This window comes from Trichosurus vulpecula, chromosome 5 (assembly GCF_011100635.1).
Source record: "Trichosurus vulpecula isolate mTriVul1 chromosome 5, mTriVul1.pri, whole genome shotgun sequence".
In the NCBI taxonomy this organism is placed as follows: Eukaryota; Metazoa; Chordata; class Mammalia; order Diprotodontia; family Phalangeridae; genus Trichosurus; species Trichosurus vulpecula.
Genome location: NC_050577.1, coordinates 197,135,106 through 197,156,265, shown reverse-complemented (window position 1 = coordinate 197,156,265; position 21,160 = coordinate 197,135,106). Strand labels below are relative to the sequence as shown.

General features: G+C 40.3%; 1 protein-coding gene across 1 annotated transcript; it reads left to right on the top strand.

Moving 5' to 3' along the window:
* On the top strand, nucleotides 1-20,408 carry DDX47 (DEAD-box helicase 47). The gene is made up of 12 exons (XM_036761456.1): nucleotides 1-183; nucleotides 1,754-1,847; nucleotides 10,342-10,530; nucleotides 10,768-10,839; nucleotides 11,047-11,165; nucleotides 14,911-14,982; nucleotides 15,077-15,193; nucleotides 15,938-16,084; nucleotides 16,636-16,773; nucleotides 18,677-18,747; nucleotides 19,052-19,181; nucleotides 19,624-20,408. The coding sequence occupies exons 1-12, from the start codon at nucleotides 94-96 to the stop codon at nucleotides 19,762-19,764; spliced, it is 1,380 nt and encodes a 459-aa protein (XP_036617351.1). The 5' UTR covers nucleotides 1-93; the 3' UTR covers nucleotides 19,765-20,408.
* Nucleotides 20,409-21,160: the final 752 nt, after the last annotated feature.

Here is a 21,160-nt window from a genome sequence, read left to right as displayed (position 1 = left end):
AGGGAGGGGAGGAAAGACAGCGGCAAGAAGGAAGAGGAACTACATTTCCCAGGATCCCGTGCAGCGGCTGCAGCCTTCGAGCGCAAGCTCAATATGGCGGCGGCCACGGAGCACGATTCTGCCGCCGGCTCGTCAGATCCCAAGGAGGCCGAAGTTCCGGAGACTAAAACATTTAAAGACCTGGTAAGGGCGAGGGTGGGCCGCTTTTATTTACTCATTTTTCCTTTTTTATTTTTACATAGCCAGCTCCTGGATCAGTCTGGGAACCTACGCGTTCCAGGCTGGAAGGATCAGGCAGTCAGACGGTAAACATTGAGCGCCTACCGTGTGCCAGGTGCTGGGCAGTCAGCCCGTTAACATTTATTAAGCGCCTCCTGTGTGCTACACTACTGGACTGTGTAGTCAGTTCGTAAACATTTATTAAGCACTTACGGCGTACGAGGCACAGTGCCTGAGGGTACAGGCCCCTCGTCTCAGGCCTCTGTCCATCCAGGTCAGCACCAGCTTCCTCGGTCTTTGAGCCTGGGGGAGACAAGGCTCTGCCAGTTCGACCCTGTCTTCGGGAGGCTACCATCCGCTTGGGCATCGCCAGCCGTTCTGATGGGGAAGGACAGGCCCCTGTCTACGTTTGGGAATGGGTTGCATGCACACCTCCCCCTCTTTAGGATGGATATATGTATGTATGTATGTACGTGTGTGTGTGTGTGTATTGTGGACGTACATATGAGATAAACTGCAGACTTATCCTAGGTGCCTGAGACGGATTGCAGAATTATATATATGTGAGAATTACCCTAGATGTACGAGATAGATTATAGAACTATGCTAGATGAATTCTCATATACACATATCTGTATCTCTGCGCACACACACCGTGTGTATATATCTGGCACACATATGAGAATGCTATCGTGGTTCTTCAGTCTTTTTTCAGTTGTGTCTGACTCTTCCTGTGACCCCATTTGGGGTTTTCTTGGCAGAGATACTGGAGTGGTTTGCCATTTCCTTCTCCAACTCATTTTACAGATGAGGAAACTGAGGCAAACACCAGTAAGTGACTTGGCCAAGGGTCACACAGATGAGTGAGGATTGATTTGAACTCAGGAAGGAGTCTTCCTGATTCCAGATTCTATTCACTGTGCCTGAGGAAAAATTACAATGTATCCTATATATGTCTATGGCATGTATACGGATACATATAGGAAAACCCTACAAATTAGCCTGTGTGTGTGTGTGTGTGTGTGTGTAGGGTATAATATAAGAATACATAGAATAAATCCGAACTATCCTATATGTGTATATAGGGTATGAATGTAAGAACATTTATCCGATTAATCCTTAGTTTTTCCTATATGTGTACATAGGGTATTTGTGTAAGCATACATATTGGATAAATTCACAATTTGTCCCGTGTTTGTGTGTGTGTATGTGTGTGTGTAAGACATACATGTACAGGATAAATTGTGGATTTATTTTATGTATATGCATGTGTGTGTATATACACATATGTATATAAAATGTACATACGCAGATGTTTGTATGTAATTCTTTACATTTCTCCCCTATCAGATTGTGAGGCCCTTGAGAGCAGGGACTGTTTTTTGCCTTTTCTAGTATCCTCAGCACCTAGCACATTGTAGGTGCTTAATAAATGCTTGTTGAGTGACTAAAGTGATGCCTGCTAAGCTAAACGTACAGAAAAGAAAAGAGTTTTGGGGGCAATAGCTAAGGTTTATTTTCTCTGAACCCAAAGGGTGTGACAGAGGTCTTGTGCGATGCCTGTGACCAATTGGGATGGAAGACGCCAACGAAAATCCAGATTGAAGCCATTCCCATGGCACTGGAAGGTAAGTTAAAATGAAATAATATGCAGTAGTTGACAGAAAACAGCACAGAAAGGAAGGAGCCTTGGTTAGATTGTTTCCTCTTTTAATATCAGGGATTCTTAATGGACTTGTTATTAAAAATATTTGGGTAACTATTTTAAGATAATTTATTTCTTTAATAATCTTATATATTTTATTTTATGCATGTAAAAACATTATCCCGAGAAAGGGTCCTTAGGCTTCATTAGATGGCCAGAGGATTCCGTGACACAAAAACCAGTTATGAACCCTTTCTCTAGGTCCATTCGTGTTATATCCAAGAGAAGGGAGAAGCAAGGTAGGGAGTTCTTTAGGTTCCAGAAAGCAGATAATGGGCATATACTTTGTATTTAATACACAGAATAGTCAATCAAGGGTAGGGTGATACAAAAATTCAACAAATTAAGAATCACTTCTGTGCCAGGGGTTGGAAATGACAATCCCAGCTTTCAAGAAGCTTACTGCTTTCTGTTTGGTGGATGATAGGATAACATTTGTAGAGGCAAGATCTGAACAAAGTAGGAAAATTTGAGGGGAAAACATTTTTTCTTGGCAGTAACCCTTGGGAGAGGAGAGGTTGAAAGACTCCTACCCTGACCTGTGACTTCTGTGCCTGGCCTCCTGATGCTGGTAGGCTGCAGCTCCTGTGGTGGGAACAGTATGCAGACCTCACTGGACCCTAGCATGCTTTGCTGATCCCAGGGAAATTCCACTTCTTTATCTATGATCATAAATGACATGCATATTTCGTGTAAAATGTTGGTATTATGGTCACAAATAAAAGAAGTTGTAGTAATTAAATATAAGGGCTCATTAGCTATGCTGGAAAAAAAATACACTTTCCTAATATTTGAGATTAACAAAATTTGTTTCTATCTAGCTGAATAAAATTGGACTATTAGTCCAAGTGCCCTGTCTGGTAGCTTTAGTTGGAAAGACCAAGACACATTAAGTAGCATGAAATGATATATTCTTTCAAGGAATATTTATCAGTTGCTTATCTCTAGGCAGTGCACTGTCCCAGGTGCTGAGGAAGATATGAATAAAAATGAGACATAGTTCTTGTTCTCAGTTAGCTTTCAATCTAGCAGGAAGGATAAACACACATAATTATACACATACACACATACACATATACATATACATACATTCACTCATTCAGAAATTTTTAAGCTCCTGCCTTATACAGAGCATGCTAGGTGGCTGGTAGTATATACAATTTAGAAGAGATACTATCCTTCTTACAGTCAGTTGGAGGAAGAGGTGCAAACCCAAATAACTGCAATGGATGTTACATGACGACTGCATTAGATAATTGCAAAAGAAAGTGCTAAGTGAGATCTGGGAGAGATGGTCATTACTAATAAGGAGGATCAAGGAAAGTTTGATGAAAGGATGGGTGGGAATTCCTAGTCATAGAGGAGGAGGAATGACATTCCTAGCATAGGGAATGGCATGAGCAAAAGCAAAGTGAGACTCCTTCAGTTATGGTCATGGAAAGTTCCCTGATTGTGCTGTAGTTTACATTCCACAAGGAGTGAGAAAAGACTGGAGATAGAAGGTGGCACCAGATTGTGGAGGGCCTGGACTATCAGGCAAAGGAATTTGGATTCTGCTTATTAGTAAGTAGGGAATTGCTGAATATTTTTGTGCAGAGGAGCAACATTTTCAATTCAATTCAATAAAAATTTATTAAGCACCTACTGTGTGCCAGGCACTGTGCTAAGTACTGGGAATACAAATAAAAAAGACAGCCTTAGCCCTCAGGGAGCTTACAGTCTAGTGTGGGAAGACAATACAGGAAAGTGGGCAGGAAAGGTGGGGGGCACCAGATTGTACCTGGTATTGGGGTATCTTTTCCATGAAGTGGCAGCCGGGCAGAGCGGCAGATGGAAAGTGGAGTGAGCTGCAAGTCTAATTTCTGCCTCTTTAAAGGAAGGCTTTGGCAAGAGTTTGGTTCTTGGGCCTTCCTCTCACTGGGGAGAGGAAGCTGAGAGAAGTGGTGTCAAGGCCTGAGTTAGCGGCGCAGTAATGAAATTAGAAGTGAAGAGCTTATCCTAGGAGCGACATCTTGTTCAGTGGAATCGAAACCTTGAGACTGGGCAGAGTAGCAGATGCATAGTGGAGTGAGATAATGAGATTGATGCATGAGAAAAATTGGTTCTGACAGCAGCACGATGGGAGGGTGAAGATGGGAGAGGCTGTTAGGCTATTGCATTAAGGGGAAATGAGATCTTGTACAAGATTGGTGGAATTCAGAGGATGCGATGTGAGAATAAAGACTTGAAAGCATGAGTTGTGATTGGGGAATGGCAGGTAATTCAAAGATTTGGTACGAAATAGTGTATGTAAAGGAATGTAATGAGATAATCACTAAGCATTTATTAAGTATTTACCATGTGCTAGGTGCAGAGCATACAAAGAAAAAAGAAACCAGCTCCTATCCTTAGGGAGATTTCTTTCAAGTGGGGAAGACTATCTTTATAAATCAGTACAAAGATAAATTCTGGGTGTCCCAGAAGTCTTAATGCAGGTTTAAACTGTAATGGCTTAACATTGCACTGGGACTTTTGGCATCTACTGTCCAGAGTAGATGGAAAATAACCTTAGAGGAGAAAGAAATCACAACCATAAAGCCCTCCTACAGGAGATGGTGCTTGAGCTCAACTTTAAAGGAAGGCAAGGATTCTAAATGTTGGAGCTGAGGAGGGAGAGGATGGAGGACAGCCAGTACAACTGCCCAAAGATGGAAGATGCAGTGCTCTGTGTAAGGAAAAAGATTTGTTAAAAGACTATAAAGATAGGAAAGGCTCACATTGTAAAGGGCTTTATATACAGCCAAAATGCCAAATCAAATGTAAATTTGATTTTAGAGGCAAAAGGGAGCCATTGAGGTTTATTGAGTGTAGTGGGGGAGGGCAACATGGTTAGACTTTGCATTTAGGAAAATCACTATGACAAGTGTGGAGGATGATTTGGGGTGGAGAGAGAATTGGGGAGAGGGTGAGGATTTGGTGAGTATGATTAGGAGGCTATTGCAGTAGTCCAGGCAGGAGGTAATGAGGTCTTCCGCTAGGGTAGTGGCTATGTGAGTGGGGAGAAGGGAATATATGCAACAGATGTAGAGAAAAAAAATGACAAGATTTGGTAATTGATGTGGGGTAAGGGAGAGAGAGGAGTTGATGACACTCAGATTATGAGATTGGTTGGCTGGTGGTGCCCTTAACAGTAATAGTCAATAGTCTCTATTCTGGCCAGAAACCCTGAGGGTCTTCACCTCCCAGTTGGTTTTTTTTTTCTTTTGGTAAGCAAACTAGGCCATGTTTTGCCTCATTTCTTACCTAGCCTTGAATCACTGAATGGGTGTTGCCTCAGACAAACTGAGACCTGGGGAAGATTTTAGCTTAAAAAGGCCAAAGTCTTCCACTGCATCTTCAGTTGTCCTGATCTATGTCTTGTTACTGGACTCAGTTGATCCTGGAGAAGAGAGTGAGGCTGATGACTTTACACAGTTCTGCCTCACTTAAATCCATTTCACTTGTAAGTCAAGATATCACCCTCCTAATGTCATTAGTCCTCTTCCAAGAAGGAATGACAGACAACAAACAATAGTCACTAAACGTTTATTAAGCACCTATGTGCCAGTCATTGTGCTAAGCACTGGGGATACAGATAAGAAGAAAGACAATACTTGCCCTTCTGGAGCTTACTGTCTAAGGGCAAAGACAGTACCCAAAAGGAAGCTGAAAAGGTGCCAAAGGGCTGGGGTAGGATGTTGGCAGATTTGAAACCAAGGAGAAGAGCTAGGGAGGTTTGGAAGAGGAGGGGTTTGGAGGGAAAGATAATGGATAGGAAAGTTTGAAATGTCCAATAAGAGGTTGGTGATGTGAGAATGAAGAGTAAGGGAGGGACCAGGTGGTAGTCAGCATAGATGTGATGATTAAACTTAGGAGAGCTGAAGAGGCCACCAAGAATGGAGAGAAGAAAAGAGGGCCTCAGTTACGGTCTTGAGGTACAGACACAGGGAGCATGGGATGCGTGAGGGTCCAGCAAAGGATACTGAGTAAAGAGTATCGGGATGGAGAGGGTGGGGGTGTTCAACAGTGTTAAGTGCAGCAGAGAGGTCCAGAAAGATGATAAGCATTGAGAAAAGACCATCCGTTCTTTGAGAGATCATTGGGACTTCAGCCAAGCTAGCTCCCCAGAAGTTGGCACATGCCTACTCCAGAAAAACCTTGAAGTCCACACCATAAATCTAGTGAGAAATGACAGTGATTTCTCCCCAGAACTGCCTGAGGAGCTTGCCAGGAGCAAGAGTGGACAGAGGGCCTGCCAGCAAAGCCAGGAACAGAACTTGGCCAGAGAGGCAGTGAATTAAGCAGCAGAATGAGACACACAGTTTTTGGATGTGGCTAGTGTGGGGATTTTTTTTTCCCCTGACAATGTGAATTCTTTATAAGTGTTTTGTGTGGCATTTCTTTTCATTGGGAAGGAGAAGGAAGGGGAGGGAGGGGGAGAAGTGTGGAAGGGAGACCAAAGAAATGTTTAAACAAACTATTCCCTGTTGTCTCTTCCTTTTCTCCAGTTTCTGAGGAGAATGTGGCCTTTCTCCTTGTCCAGGCCCAAACTTCTACTTGTGTTCTTATCCCATCCCTCTGTTCTCTGTGGCCTTCTTGCCCCAGCCAGTGCCAGTCATTACCTTCTCAGCAACTTAGTCTTAGAAAGTTGCTTAAAAGTAATTTGCCCAGGGTCACACAATCATTTTGTGTCATCAGAGGTGGTTTTCCTAGCTCCAATACTGGCTGTGTCCTGCTGTACCCTGCTTCTTCTCCTACACAGATAATGCCCACATCTTTGTAGCCAGCCCTGATTTCTCGCCTGAGCTGCAGTTCTGTATTGTCAACTGCTTAGATGTTCCCTTGGCATCTCGAACTTCACCTGTACAAAATAGAATAACTTACCTCCTACCTTTTGCACCCAGTCCTATCCTCTTCCAAATTTCTCTACTAATTTGGATGGCACCATCCCAGCCACCCAAGTTTGCAACCTTGGAATCATCTTTGACACTTTCTCTGTCTCTGTCTCTGTCTCTCTGTCTGTCTGTCTCTCTCTGTCTCTCTCCAATCATTTGCCAGATTTTATTGATTCTACTTTTACGGGAAGGCAGCTAGCTGGCACAGTTGATAGAGTGCTTTGGAGTCAGAAAGACCTGAGTTCAAATTTTGCCTCAGATACTTAGTAGTTGTATGACCCCTAGCCAGGTCACTTCACTTAAAGTCACTGTCTTCCTCAGTTTCCTCATCATTAAAATAGGGATAATGATGGCATCTACTTCCCAGGTTTGTTGTGAGGATAAAGTGATATAACATTTGTAAAGTGCCTTGCAAGCCTTAAAGTGCTGTATAAGTACTGTGTAAGTACTATTACTAACTACTGCTGCTCCTACAGCATCTCCAGTGTTTATTCCCTTCTCTCTACTGACACAGCAGCCCTTAGCCTATTCCAGGCCTTCATGACCTCTTTCCTGGATTAGCATAATAGTCTCCTGATTAGAGACTCTTTTCTGCCTCTAGTCTTTCCCTTCTCCAATCATCTCTACCTGCCAAATTAATGTTCATAAGGCAGATGTGATTTCGTCACTCTCCCTTGCTCCAAAATTCTTCTGTGTTTCCTTATCACCTCTGTTAAAGCTCAGACTCTTCAGTCTGTCATGCACAGAGCCGTATGGTCTGACTTCCTCCTATCTTCCCTGCCCTGTACCCCACATTCTAGCCAAGTTGGCTTTCCTAGCTGGTCCCTGAATCTGAAATCTCCTGTTTGAGGGTCTTTGCACAGGTGGCTCTTCTTGCCTGTAATGTTCAGCTTTATGTCTGTTGCTTAGATTCCCTTACTTCTTTAAAGGCTAAAGCTCATCTCTCATCACCTCCATGAAACCTTCCCTATTCTGCGCCCCTCCCCGCCCCAAGCAGCTTTCTTTTTCCTCAGATTTAATTTACTTGTCCGTATACATGGTGCGTCCATCAGTTGGATTTCTTTAGGGTAAGAACCATTTCATTTTGTCTTGGTATCTCTAGTAGATACTTTCTAAATGAATTAAATTTCTTGTTCTCACTCCCCCCTTTACTAAATTAATATTTCATACCCTTTCAATCTGTCTTGTCACTCTTACTATTATGGCTCTTCTTTGTTCACTCACCACATTCAACTCCAATGGAAGATCCCAAGGCTTCAAATTGTTCTGAGATCTGAAAGGCCAGTTCCCGAGTTGGGGAGGGGACCAGAGCAAAAAGCCGCTGTGGTGTCTCTAGCAAAGCATTCAGAATGGGCAGAGCAAAGGCCCCTGTTTTTCCAGAGCTTGTTTCTGTCAGATCAATAATACCACGACCTATAAGAAAAAAAGACAGTAGTTTAAATTTTAGCTAAAAAACAGTGCGTTCCTATTGTGTAATGATTATAGACTCCTTATCTGGTCCTTCAAGGCTGTCTGCAGTCTGGTTTACTATTTTTTGCTACTCATGTCCAGGGGTATTAGACCGCTGGACTATTCATTGTTTTTCATTCTTATCTTAATTTTTCTATGTACTCCAGACTTAAATAGGTTCTCCTTTACGCTTTCCTACTTGTTGAAATACTTCTCTTCAGAGTCCAGCCCAGGTGCTACCTCCAGGAATCCTTCTGTCATTTTCTTCTTCACAATATTTCTTCCTTGTCTGTTGAACTCTCCTTTGCCCTCATCACATTCTGTTATAGTTGCATGTGTGTTCTATTAGTTTGTAAGCTCCTAGATAGCAACAGTTATATCTTATTTCAAGTTTGTATCCACAGTGTTTTGCACATGTATTTAATTGAATTGACTAGAGTATATCTGGAATACTGTGTTCAGTTCTAAGTACCCTCTATGAAGAGGGTTATCATCCAACTAGAAGGCTTCTAGAGCACTGTATTTGGAATGTGAAGGTATATTGGTAATTAAGGTGGGACTTTTTTTTTTTAACTGTTTTCTCTTTTAGCACTTATTTAACCAAGTGCCCTTGAAAAGTCTGGCCTTTGTTTCTTTGATTAAATCAGGAGTCATCGATGACCTCCTTGCCCCAAGAGAAAGCCTAGGCCATGTGGGTTTAAGTCACATGTTTGTGACCCTTTTAGGTCATGTGGGTGAGCCTCATGTTGAGATACTCTTTGACTCTGGACAGAATATATAAACTCAAGAGGTTGGCGTCTTCCCTTGGGGGCTCTCACTCATGGAGGAGTGTTGATATGGAGACTCTGGGCAGCCATGATTAAGAGCCCCCAGCTTGTAAACCCAGATGTTGATGCTTTCCTGATAACTGTGAATTGTGATTTGAATCAGACAAGGTCTGTCTGTTGATGTTTGTAATTTGTTTGTATTTGCTCTGAATGAAGTTCAGGTTGCTGGCTTTTCCTCCTGAACTAAATGAGTTATATTTATATGTGTGATTAAAGTGAGATTGTTAACGCTTTACAGTTACTTTCCTTAGTAAAGCAGATCAAAAAACCTGTGTTGGCAGCCCTCTGTGTGCTGGTTGTTGTTGGTTTTACACAGCCATAGTAGCTGCTAGCAAAATTGTTGCTAACAAAGGGTGTGGAAATCAAGTGACATGCAGAACAGTTGAAGAACTAGGAGTATTCATCCTTGAAAAGAGAAAAGTTAGCTGGGACATTATGATTTTTAAAAGATATTCTTCACATGTAGAGGGGAAATTGGATTTCCTTTTTATAGGTCTAGAGAAACTGGCTACTTTTTTTTTTTATGAGGTTGTGCTAAAAACCAGATGGCACTTGGATTTGGCTCTTTGGCAATACTTTGCTGACCCACTGCTCTAGAGCATTAGTAGATCTAGTGAGTGGAAGTTTTAGGAGGGCAGATTTGGGTTTTATGGGTAAGAACTTCTAACAGTTAAAGTTGTCTAAAATGTATTGGAATGAGTTCCTGGTCAACACATGTATCCAAGCAGAAGCTGGATGATCATCTGCCAAAGTTATAGAGGGGAGTCTCCCATTCACTGGGAAATTGTACTAGATTAGTACAATTAGATTAATTTGACAAATTCAAATAGAAATAGGGCCTTTAAACTATACATCCCTGTGGGCCACATATTGACTTAGAAGATCACATACTAATGTTATCTATGTTCTATTACATTTTTATTTATTTTGTTAAATATTTTCCATTTACATTTTAATCTGGTTTGGGCTGTTCTTGGGAGTGTTTTGCATGTGTTAGATGATATTCAAGCTAAGTTCTATGATGTAACAATCAGGGAATGTTTGTGAGAACTACTTGTAGGAAAAAAAAGATACATAAGAGACCTGGGTAATCCACAGTCTGAATATTGCCTTATGTGGACAGAGGTAAATCATTTATTAGCATGTAAACTGACAAACTTTCTAAAGCAGAGCTAAAATTCTTCTGTCTACCAACTAAAATTTAAACTATTGTCCTCTTTTCTTGTAGGTCGTGATATCATTGGTCTGGCAGAAACAGGCTCCGGAAAAACAGCAGCCTTTGCTCTTCCCATTCTGAGTGCTTTGCTAGAGACACCACAGCGGCTTTTTGCTCTGGTTCTCACCCCAACTCGGGAACTGGCCTTTCAGATCTCAGAACAATTTGAAGCCTTGGGATCTTCCATTGGAGTTGAATGTGGTGAGTGAACAAAGAAGAGCCGTAATAGTAAGAGTGACAGGAGATTGAAAGGGTATGAAAAAGGATAGTGGGAAGAAATATTAATGTAGTATTAGGTTATAGCCTTAAGTAGCTGATTGGTAATTTAGAATTATAGTTTTGTTTACAAGAGAAAATATTAAGGAATCAATTGTAATAGATTTTAAATTAACCATGGAGCTTCTTCTTGTACTTACTTCATATTCTTTTCTTCTTTAGCTGTAATTGTGGGTGGAATTGATAGCATGTCCCAGTCATTGGCCTTGGCAAAAAAACCACATGTGATAATAGGTAAGTTGCTCTTTCTGTTTGTAAGATACTACTGGTGGTGGAATGAGGTGGTGATGATGGTGGAGGGGGGAGTCTATTATTTTCTTGGGACCTTGAGGAATATCAAGATTATTGTAGTCTTTGTCCCTCTGAATTCTTTTGTGTGGTACAGTTAACTCTCTTTTGATTTTCTCGAATTTACTCTTTTCTTTAAACCTTTCTTGGTAGCAACACCTGGCCGCCTGATTGACCACTTGGAAAACACAAAAGGTTTCAACTTGCGAGCCCTCAAGTACTTGGTCATGGATGAAGCAGACCGAATATTGAATATGGACTTTGAGACAGAGGTGGGTTTACTTTTTTTTTTAATTTTTTTTTCAGATGTGGGTTTACTTGTAGTTTATCATCCCTTCTGAAGAGTCAGGCAGTTAGGACAAAGGCCCTGAATTTTTAAAAAATATATTATTAAACACCTGTTGTGTCTAGAGTAGTACACAAGGTTCTGTGTTCCCAGTCTGCCCAGTTTTGGATCTTTGTTATCTATCTTACCTTTTCTCTTCCAAATTGGAAATATTTTAGCTTTCTTATTTCTCTTAGAATTTAGCCTCATGACAGTACTTTGGCCATGAGCTAACATATGTGTATGTTTATGTCAAAAAATATATTGATCATATTTTCTTTTTTGAAACGCCAGTCACGGCAGCATACCTGAGGACTGCTGCTGTGATCAATTTCAGGGGTCCAATCACACAGTATAATGAACTGTCTATTTATTTAGCAATAAACCAAAGCGTTGTTCATTAAAGCATAGCATAACATGCATAGCAACATCCTTAAGCCAAGTATATCATTTAACATTCATATATCTCATAACATTCTTAAGCAAAGCATATCCTTTATCTCATATCACTCAGTGTGTCATGGCACATAGTGTATATCATTGCATTCAGTAGCATTCCCCAAAATACTTGTTTGTACAGCAGGGGGGTCCCGGGCCAAGGTCTTCTGTAGCACAACATACCCTTAAAGGGGTAGCAGAAAATACTACACCATCCACCCTTAGGTCACAGTAAGAACACTTGATCATTACCAAGCATCCAAGTAAAGTCCTCTTTCATCTTGACCTGAGGTTGACCTCCAAGTCCCATGGCTTCTTCTCTGTAGGCCGACAGCTCCTGACTCTTGCCTGGATTCACATGCAGGCGGCTCTCCACTCCTGCGCCAGGCCTCAGATCACAGGGACTGCTTCACTCCAAGTTCCTGTCTGACAGCAGGCTCCAGGGGTTCCTGCCCACAGCTTCTGTTTCTGGGAAAACGAAGCTTAACAGGGCAGCAGCACACACCACCAACACCAACATCTCAATTCACCTCCAAAGTCCGTAGGCTCTGTGTTAACAACTCAGTTCACTTTAACAGCTCTCAAAAGGGGCTTAAGCTAAGCCTCCTTCCCATGGGCAGATCTCTGCCTTACAGCTCCACTTGCATCTACTCACCTTCCAAGTTCAGAGGCTCCTTCAGCAAGTCTCTGCCATCAAAGGTCTCCTTGCTCTCAGAGGTCTCCCCTCTGCTCTAGAGGTCTCCTCCCAGCTTTTTTAGGTTTCCTCTCAGCTCAGTGCTTCACAGTTCATTCTTTGTCTCTTTTCTTCTCAATGCTGGCAGCTCTCTCTCAATGTCTTCTCTTCAACACCTTCTAGATGTCTGCTTCTCTCACACTCTGGTCTCTCCTTATATACAGTTCTAGCCAGCATCTAATTTGCTAGAACTCAATGCACATACAAGTCTCTGATTGGCTAAAACTCAACATATATTCAATCCAACAAAAATCCCACTTTGCTTGCCATTGCAACATTCTGTTTAAGTAAAACTTTTTAGACACATTCTGGAAAATCTCTTCTTTTACCTAATTATTACATCTTTAAGGGCATGGTAATCATTATGTCTCCCTCTTGATGATGATGATTGATAAACACTTATTAAGTACCTGCTATGTGTCAGACACTCTGCTAGGCAGTGGAAATACAAAAAAAAAATAATCCCTACTCTCAGTTTACGTTCTAATATATAGAATAAATGTAAAGGGAATAAATACAGGGTGTCCCAAAAGTCTTAGTGCAGTTTAAAACCTTTAATGTCTTAAATAGACTTCTAGGCCACCTTGTATAAGGCAGTTAGGCAGGGAAGAATATGAACATAGGTCTAGAGACTATGCCTCCTCAACTGTTCAGGTGATCAAATATGTGCTGGCTGAGGCTTTTTCTGAGTTCTTTGCTTGCAGTGACTGTTTTGCAATCAATCAGTCTACAAGCATTTATTAAGCACCTACTCTGTGCCAGGTACTGTAGTAGGCACCAAGGAGACAATACCAAAATATTCTCTATTCTCAAAGGGCTTGTGTTATATTAGGGGAGACAACAAATACATACATAATTATATAGGGAATTAATACAAAATAATTGCACGGCAGTCAAATTCAAAGTAATTGGAGATGGATGGAGGGCACTAGCAGTGGGCAGGATCAGGAAAGACTTTCATGTAGAAGACAGTACTTGAGTTGCTTTTTGAAGGAAATGAAAGTTATTCTTTGAGGTAGAGGTGAGGAAGGGCTGCATTCCAGACACTGGGGTTGGATAATGGGAAGCCCGGCAGTCATGAGATGAGGTGTATAGGTAAGGATCATGGTTTGACTGGATTATAAAATGTAGGGTTGGGGAGAGAGTAGTGTATAGAGACTAGAAGATACGTTGGGGCCAGGTTGTGAAGGGCTTTCAGAGGTAACCAAAAGAATTTACATTTGATCCTAGAGGCAATAGAAAGCCATTGGGATTTCTTGAGTAGGGGAGTGATGTGTTCAGATCTGTGCTTAAGGAAAGTCCCTTTCAGCATCGTGTAGGGTGGACTGGAGTGGAGAGACATGAAGCAGGAGACAAGTTAGGAGGCCATTGCAGTCATCTAGGGGAGGGTGAGGAGGTTCTGAGGGTTGTTGTTGCTCTGTGACTAGTGAGAAGGGATCAGGTGTGAGAGATGTGAAGTTAGAAATGGTGAGATCTGGCAACTGATTGAGGGAGAAGAAGGAGTTGAGGATAAAGCTGGAGTTAGGAGTCTGGGAGCTTGCAAGGGTGGTGGTATCTTGCCTAGAAATAAGGTATTTCATAGAGGAGTGGATTTTAGAGAAAAGATGAGTACATGTTGAGCTTGAATCGTCTCTGGAACAATTTGAAATACTACAAGACAGTGGTTTAGACTGAAGCTCAGAGGAGACACTGGTTCTGAATATATGTATATGTCTAGGAGTTATGTATACATAGAGATCAAAATTAAACCCTCGGAAGTTGATGAAATCACAAAGAGGACATAAAGAGGAGAGAAAAAGGGTCAACAGTTTTTTTTTTAATGTACTTTAATGTTTGTAAAGTGCTTAAAATACATCATCACATTTGGGCTTCACAACTCTACAAGGTTTGTACTATTATTATGAGGTATATTATAGTTCTCATTTTATGAATGAGGAAACCCAGACTAATGGTAACTATGGCGAAGAGCTTTGAGCCTGGAGTCAGGAAGACCTGAGGTTCAAATCCAGCTTCAGATGCTAGCTGTGTAACTCTGGGCAAGTCACTTAACTTCTGATTGCCTTCCATCCACTGGATCCGCTGGAGAAGGAAAGGGCAAACTGTTCTTTGCCAAGAGAACCCCATGGATCGTTGGTCCTGAAGAGTCAGACATGACTGATAGACTGAACAACAAAATGGTCAAAGAGCTAGCAAATGTCAGAGGCAGGTTTTGATTCCAGATATTCCTAATAGGAACTTCTTTCTTTGAGTCATAACCTCTCTAATTGTCATCGAGCAGATATGTGCATATTGTTTTTGTCTTTTTGCATAGATAAACTCTAGTAGCCATTTGTTTATCATTTTCTTTTCTCTAATGACCAGTACACAGATATGGTGTTGGTCAGGTGTTCCAGCTCCTTTCATTCCCCAACCGCTTGGTTCCAGCACTTGTGAGAAGACAATTGTGAACTGCTGTGCTGAGGAGAGTAGCCAAGGAGGAGGCCAATGTCTAAATTCATGTTCTTCTTCGATTGTACTATAGGTTGACAAGATTCTGAAACTAATTCCCCGAGATCGGAAAACATTTCTCTTCTCTGCTACCATGACCAAGAAGGTGAGTCTTGTTTCTTATATTTACCCATGAGTTGACTCATAAAGTAGCCTTGAGGCAGGAATCAACGTTACTAATTTTGGTTTTATTTGTTCAGGTACAAAAACTTCAGCGAGCAGCTCTGAAGAATCCTGTGAAATGTGCTGTGTCTTCCAAGTACCAGACTGTTGAGAAATTACAGCAATATTACCTCTTTATTCCCTCCAAATTTAAGGTCCCTATTTCTTTTCTTCTGTCCCCCAGTGTTTTAGCTCTGATAAATTGTTAATTTGTGATGATCAGTGCTCAGTGGGTAGATATTGTAGTTAGGCAATTCTGAATTGGAGAGTAATTTGTATTTGGCTTTGGAATGTATTTTGTACTTACATTTTCATCATGGAATTTGTAAATGTTTTGGGAAATGGCAGCATTTAAGACAAAATAAGAAAATCCCAGTTTGAGAAGGAATGTCGAAAACTGGCCAGCCACCCATCCTGATGCTGACTTTACTTCTCCTGACTCATGCTGGTTACAGATTACATCGCCTCTCACAAATTCAGTATACTAGTCTTAGTAAGTCTTAGTCTTTTTAAGCTTGTGTGGCTTGAAACTCCTGTAGGAAGAAAAGAGTAATTGCATATTTTGATTTCAAAGGCCTTTCCTGGTACCTAAATATGACTACTGGGAAGGACATCTCAAACTATGTCCTCTCTACCGATAGATTATAAAAAAGAAATAAGTTGTTCATGATGTCATTAAAGAAATTGAAAGAAAAACAGGATGCCAAACTGTCCACCCCACTTATTTATTTATAGCTGAGCTCTCACTCATAAGAACCAACTAGGTGTCTGTCTGAGTCTTAGGAATATGATTTACAGATGGAAGGGACCTTAGAGGTTTTCTCGTCCAACAGTTCAAATACACGTCATCAACTTTGTTTCTTAATTCTTACCACTTGTCTCATTTGTGTGATCTCTAGGATAGCTACTTGGTTTATATTCTGAATGAATTAGCTGGAAATTCCTTCATGGTATTCTGTAGCACTTGTAACAACACTCAGAGAACAGCCTTGCTACTCCGAAATCTTGGATTCACCGCCATCCCTCTCCATGGACAGATGAGTCAGGTCTGTTTCCAGTCTCTCCCCTTTAATATTAATATTCCTAAGACACAGGCCTGACCATTTCATTCCTCTGCTTAAAAAAATCTTCATTGGCTCCCTTCTATGGTTTCTTGGTTCCTCAGCTGGATTTTTAAAATGTTCTTAGTCATCTACAGAAACCTTCTAATATACTAAGAACCAAAAGGAGATTGGATGTGAAAGTGGACTTCTGTTATGTACAGTTTCTTTCTGTTGAGTGTATGTTAAATTTTAACAAGAGAGCAGAAAAAATTCCCTTGGTTGTATTCTCTTCTGAATTTTATTTTAAAATTGTTATGCTTTCTTCCATTGTAAATGCCTTTTTCTTCCTCGTGTTTAATCCTTGTCACTTTCCACTAACTCTCCCCCTTCCCTTTCCTCTGCCCTCCCTATACAAACCATCTGTTGTATCATGTTGATATACTAAGTTGATTTCTACTTGCTTCTTGTGTTCTGTGCTTCTGTTTACACATCCCAATGTCACTTTCTCTTCTTGTCATTTGCATAATTTCATGTCTTTCTTTTCATTCTTCTAGAATAAACGCCTGGGATCTCTTAATAAATTCAAGGCAAAAGCAAGATCCATTCTGCTTGCCACTGATGTAGCAAGTCGAGGTCTGGACATTCCACATGTAGATGTCGTAGTCAACTTTGACATCCCTACCCATTCCAAGGTAAGTTCTGTTGAATTGCTGCTTCATCTTAAATAACATGTTTCTCAATGGAAATATATTCTGATTATCCTACTAGCGAATGTTAAAAAATAGGAAAGGAACAGTTGTAGAGCAAGAAAAAGCCAAGCCAAGTCAAGTCAACAGGCATTTATCAAATGCTTACTATGTGCTAAAAAAACAGGTAATCAAGGTTGTAATTGGAGAATGCTTACTGTGAGGGTACAAAAGTGAGTTAGCAAAGGGTTTATACATGCTAGCTTCAGTCAACTACCATTTCTTTTTTTTTTTCAGAATAAAAAATAAATTTTATTTTTAAGACATTTTGTTCAATTATATGCCAACAAAACTGATAAATGAAATGGATAAATATTTATAGAAATATGAAATGCTCAGATTCACAGAATAAGAAATAGAGAATTTACACAGTCTAATATCAGAAAAAGTAACTGAAACAGCCATAAAAGACTGAAGCCATTGAAAAAGCCTAAAGTAAAAGATCTCAAGACCAGATGGATTTATAAGCAAATTCTATCAGACATTGAAAAAAAACATTATTTCTAATATATCATAAATTATTTGCAGAAGTAGGGAAAGACAAGATCCTACCAAACTTTTCTATGGTGCAAATATGGTACTAATATTGAAATGAGGAAGAGAGAAAGCAGAGAAAGCCATATATAAACAAATATCCATAAAGAACTCTGATGAAAAATAATTGATAAAATATTAGTGAAGTTAAAACAACACAGCAAAAAGACTGAATGGGCTGGGTATATACAAGGAATGTGTGGTTGATTCAACATTAGAAAAACTATAAACATAATAAATCATGTTAATGACAATGAAGTTGTATAATCATAGAAATGAAGAGAACGCTTTTTGACAAGATATGACATCCATTTGTATTTTTTAAAAATCGTAGGAATGGACTATTTCTTACTGTAGTAAATAGTATCTAAAAACCAAGACTAGCATCATCTATAATGGAGAAATCTTAGAGGAAAAACAAAAGATCAGGTTTAAAGTCAGCATGTCCATCATCATCAATATTATTTTATATAGTTTCAGAAAAGCTAGCTATAGCAACAAGAGAAGAAAAAGGAATTAAGGGACTAGGCATAGTCAAAGAGGGGACAAAACGATCAATTTTTATAGGAGATCCATTGGATGACTCAGAGAATGTTATTAATTGAAATAATGACAAAGCAGCAGGGTTAAGGATAAACCCACATGTCATCAACATTTCTGTCTATTATCAACAAAGCTCAAAGGAATAAAAGGAAAGAAAATTCCATTCAAAATATCTATAGACTATATAAATCTACCTGTCAAAGCACATAGGAATAGTATGAATATAATTACAAAATATGCTTTACAGAAATAAAGATAGACCTAGTTGGGCTATGCCCTTATAATAAAAATGACAATATTGCCTGTTAATTTACTTATTCAGTGCAATATCGGTCAAACTATAAAAGGGTTGCTTTATGGAATTAGGAAAAATAATAACAAAATTCACGTGAAGGAGCAAAAGGTCAAGAATCAACCACCATTTCTTTAGAGGAGCAAGCAGAATGTTAGGCTGTAGGTTGGGATTTTCAGTTTCTCATAGCCTTGGATGTAATTCATAGATTGTCATAATGCAAAAAAGAAGGGAAAATGGGGCTCTAGGTCAGCACCCTCATAATGACTTTATGAGGAACCAAAAATGACTAAGTAGATGCTGGTCTGGAAACACAGTCCCAAGCCAGTTTGCTCTTTTGTAATAGGGACTCTCCTTTCTGTCCTAGTTTGGGATTAGACGATTGTGGCAGTGTTTTTCTTAGACCCGGCTTCACTTATTCCCCCAGGGCTGGTGGAGTTTTTGCTTTTGATGGAAATTCTTTTTTTTTTTTTTTTTTAGGATTACATCCATCGAGTGGGTCGGACAGCTCGAGCTGGACGTTCTGGCAAGTCAATCACCTTTGTCACACAGTAAGCGATCCTACTTTCCCTTGGCCCTTAGGACCAAAGAACTTGTACTTTTCCTTCTGCTTTGGGAATAGTTGAAGCATCCACTTTATTTCTTAATCTCCTTTGAGAAGCAGAGAATCTTACATGCACATGTGCCTTTGTAGGTGGGTGGTATGTTTGTTATTGCAAAGAAAGAAGGTAAACATTCTCATGGGCATTGCAAAGGATTTTTATTTGGCTTGTACTCAGAATTGAGGAAAAGATTCCAGACTTTGGGGTAAATTTTGAATCTCAGGTGATTCAAAGTCAACTTCCCTTTTTGCAGGTATGATGTAGAACTCTACCAACGTATAGAACACCTGATCGGGAAGAAACTTCCTGCCTTCCCAACTCAGGAAGAAGAGGTCATGCTGCTGACAGAGCGTGTAGCAGAAGCCCAGAGATTTGCCCGCATGGTATGGGACTTTTGTCTCTTTTTCTCTTCTGACTTTAGTATGTGAAGAAATTCTAGGCTGGGGTGGGAAACTTGCGGTCCTGAGGCCACATGTGGCCCTCAAGGTCCTCAAGTGTGGCCCTTTGCCCGAATCCAAACTTCACAGAACAAATCTAGGTCCTCAAGTGCGGCCCTTTGACTAAATTCAAACTTCCTAGAACAAATGGGAAGTTTGGATTCAGTCAAAGGACTGCACTTGAGGACCTGAGGTGCACGTGGCCTCCAGGTTACAGGTTCCCTGTCCCTGGTCTAGACAAAGATTCATCCTTGGAAGTGTTACCCACCTGGGATTTTTTCCTTGGAGGGATGGAAAATGGAGGGTTTAAAAAAAAATAATTAGTCTGGAACGTTGTGAGGTAATTAGAATGCAAATGTAACATCTTTTCTGCTTTTTTTTTTTGTAGGAGATGAGGGAGCAAGGAGAGAAAAGGAAACGTTCGAGAGAGGACAAAGATGACGATGACACAGAAAATGCTATGGGTGTAAGGAACAAGGTCGCTGGAGGGAAAATGAAGAAAAGGAAGGGCCAGCGGCCACATTCATAAAGACTTGCTTTTGATACGTTTTTTTTGGTAAAAGAGGACTTAATCAAGAAAGGAACCCCACGAACAATACTCTTTGGACTGAAACTTTTCAGGCCTGAACCAAGACTCTGGTTAACTGCACAAGTGCTAATTCTCTGTTTGCTGATATTTTATTACAGAATATTTTTTTCTCAAAATGGCCCATTCCTGTTTACTGCTGTGCCGCACATAACCTTAAGCTCCTGCTCTTGTGACATGAGTACTTTCTTCCCCCTTCTCCCTGCCTTCCTTGATGATTCCCAGATCTGCACAATCAGGTCTAGAACTACAGTCACACATCATCAGTGGGAATTCTAGAAATCCCTACCCAGATCTCCCATTGTCCTTTCACACTGAGTATGTCAAAATTGAAACTCTTTTCTCCCATACTCATTCTTCCCCCGAACTTACTGATTTCTGTTGAGGAGACCATGAACTTTACTTTCAGCTAGATTCATAACCTTGTCGTTTACCTTTCCTATCAATAATCTAGTCAGTTGTCTATCCTATTATACTATACTACCTATACGTGTCCTATATCCCGTATAGCCAATTAATAGCCATTTTCCCCTTATAATTTTGAGATAAAGGCTAAGCTGATGAAATACAAGTTTTTCTCATTGTCAGACATGATCTTTAAGTGTGTGTGGACTGCTTCTCTGCCTGTAATGGAAAGAATTAGGAAGTTCCCTCATCTTTAAAAGGATGAAAGTAAAACATACCTCTAATTTGTCTTAAACAGTGGTAATGAAAGAATAAATCTAAATATTTTTAAACAGTATTTCAAACTAAGTGCCTCAGAGATGGGGGCTTTGTAGAGTTAACCAGGGAACTCTCATTGATACTCTGTTGAGGAAATTACAGGCATGTGGAAAATCACTTAGTTGTATTTACAACTAATTTAAAATTAAATATTACTCATGGCCTATTGAAAATCAGTAAAGAGTCAATCAGGAAGATGAATTTGAGAGATAGTTCAGCCTGTATTTAATAGGAGTTAGTCAAGTCAGCATAAGGCAGAGAGGGCAATGTTTCATGCTGGAACATCTGGAGAACGTGTGTCTATTTGTATATCTGGAAATGAAAGAAGATGAGTCTAAGAATGAATGTTTCCTAGGCCAGAAAGTAAGACAAGTGGAAACAAAAGGTCATATGTAAATAGCTATCTGTCCCATGAAAAGGCAGGGTTGCTTTGGGAATTATATCCAAGACCTGCTTGATCATTTGTTTTCATCTTCAGTATTTATTTTTACTCTCTTTTCTCTGCTGCCTGCAATCATGCTAAAATCTTCCCCATCCTTTAAAATAAAACCCTTCAGTTGGCCCTGCCATCCTATCAAACACTATCCCATGTCACGCTTCCCCTTTATAGCCACAC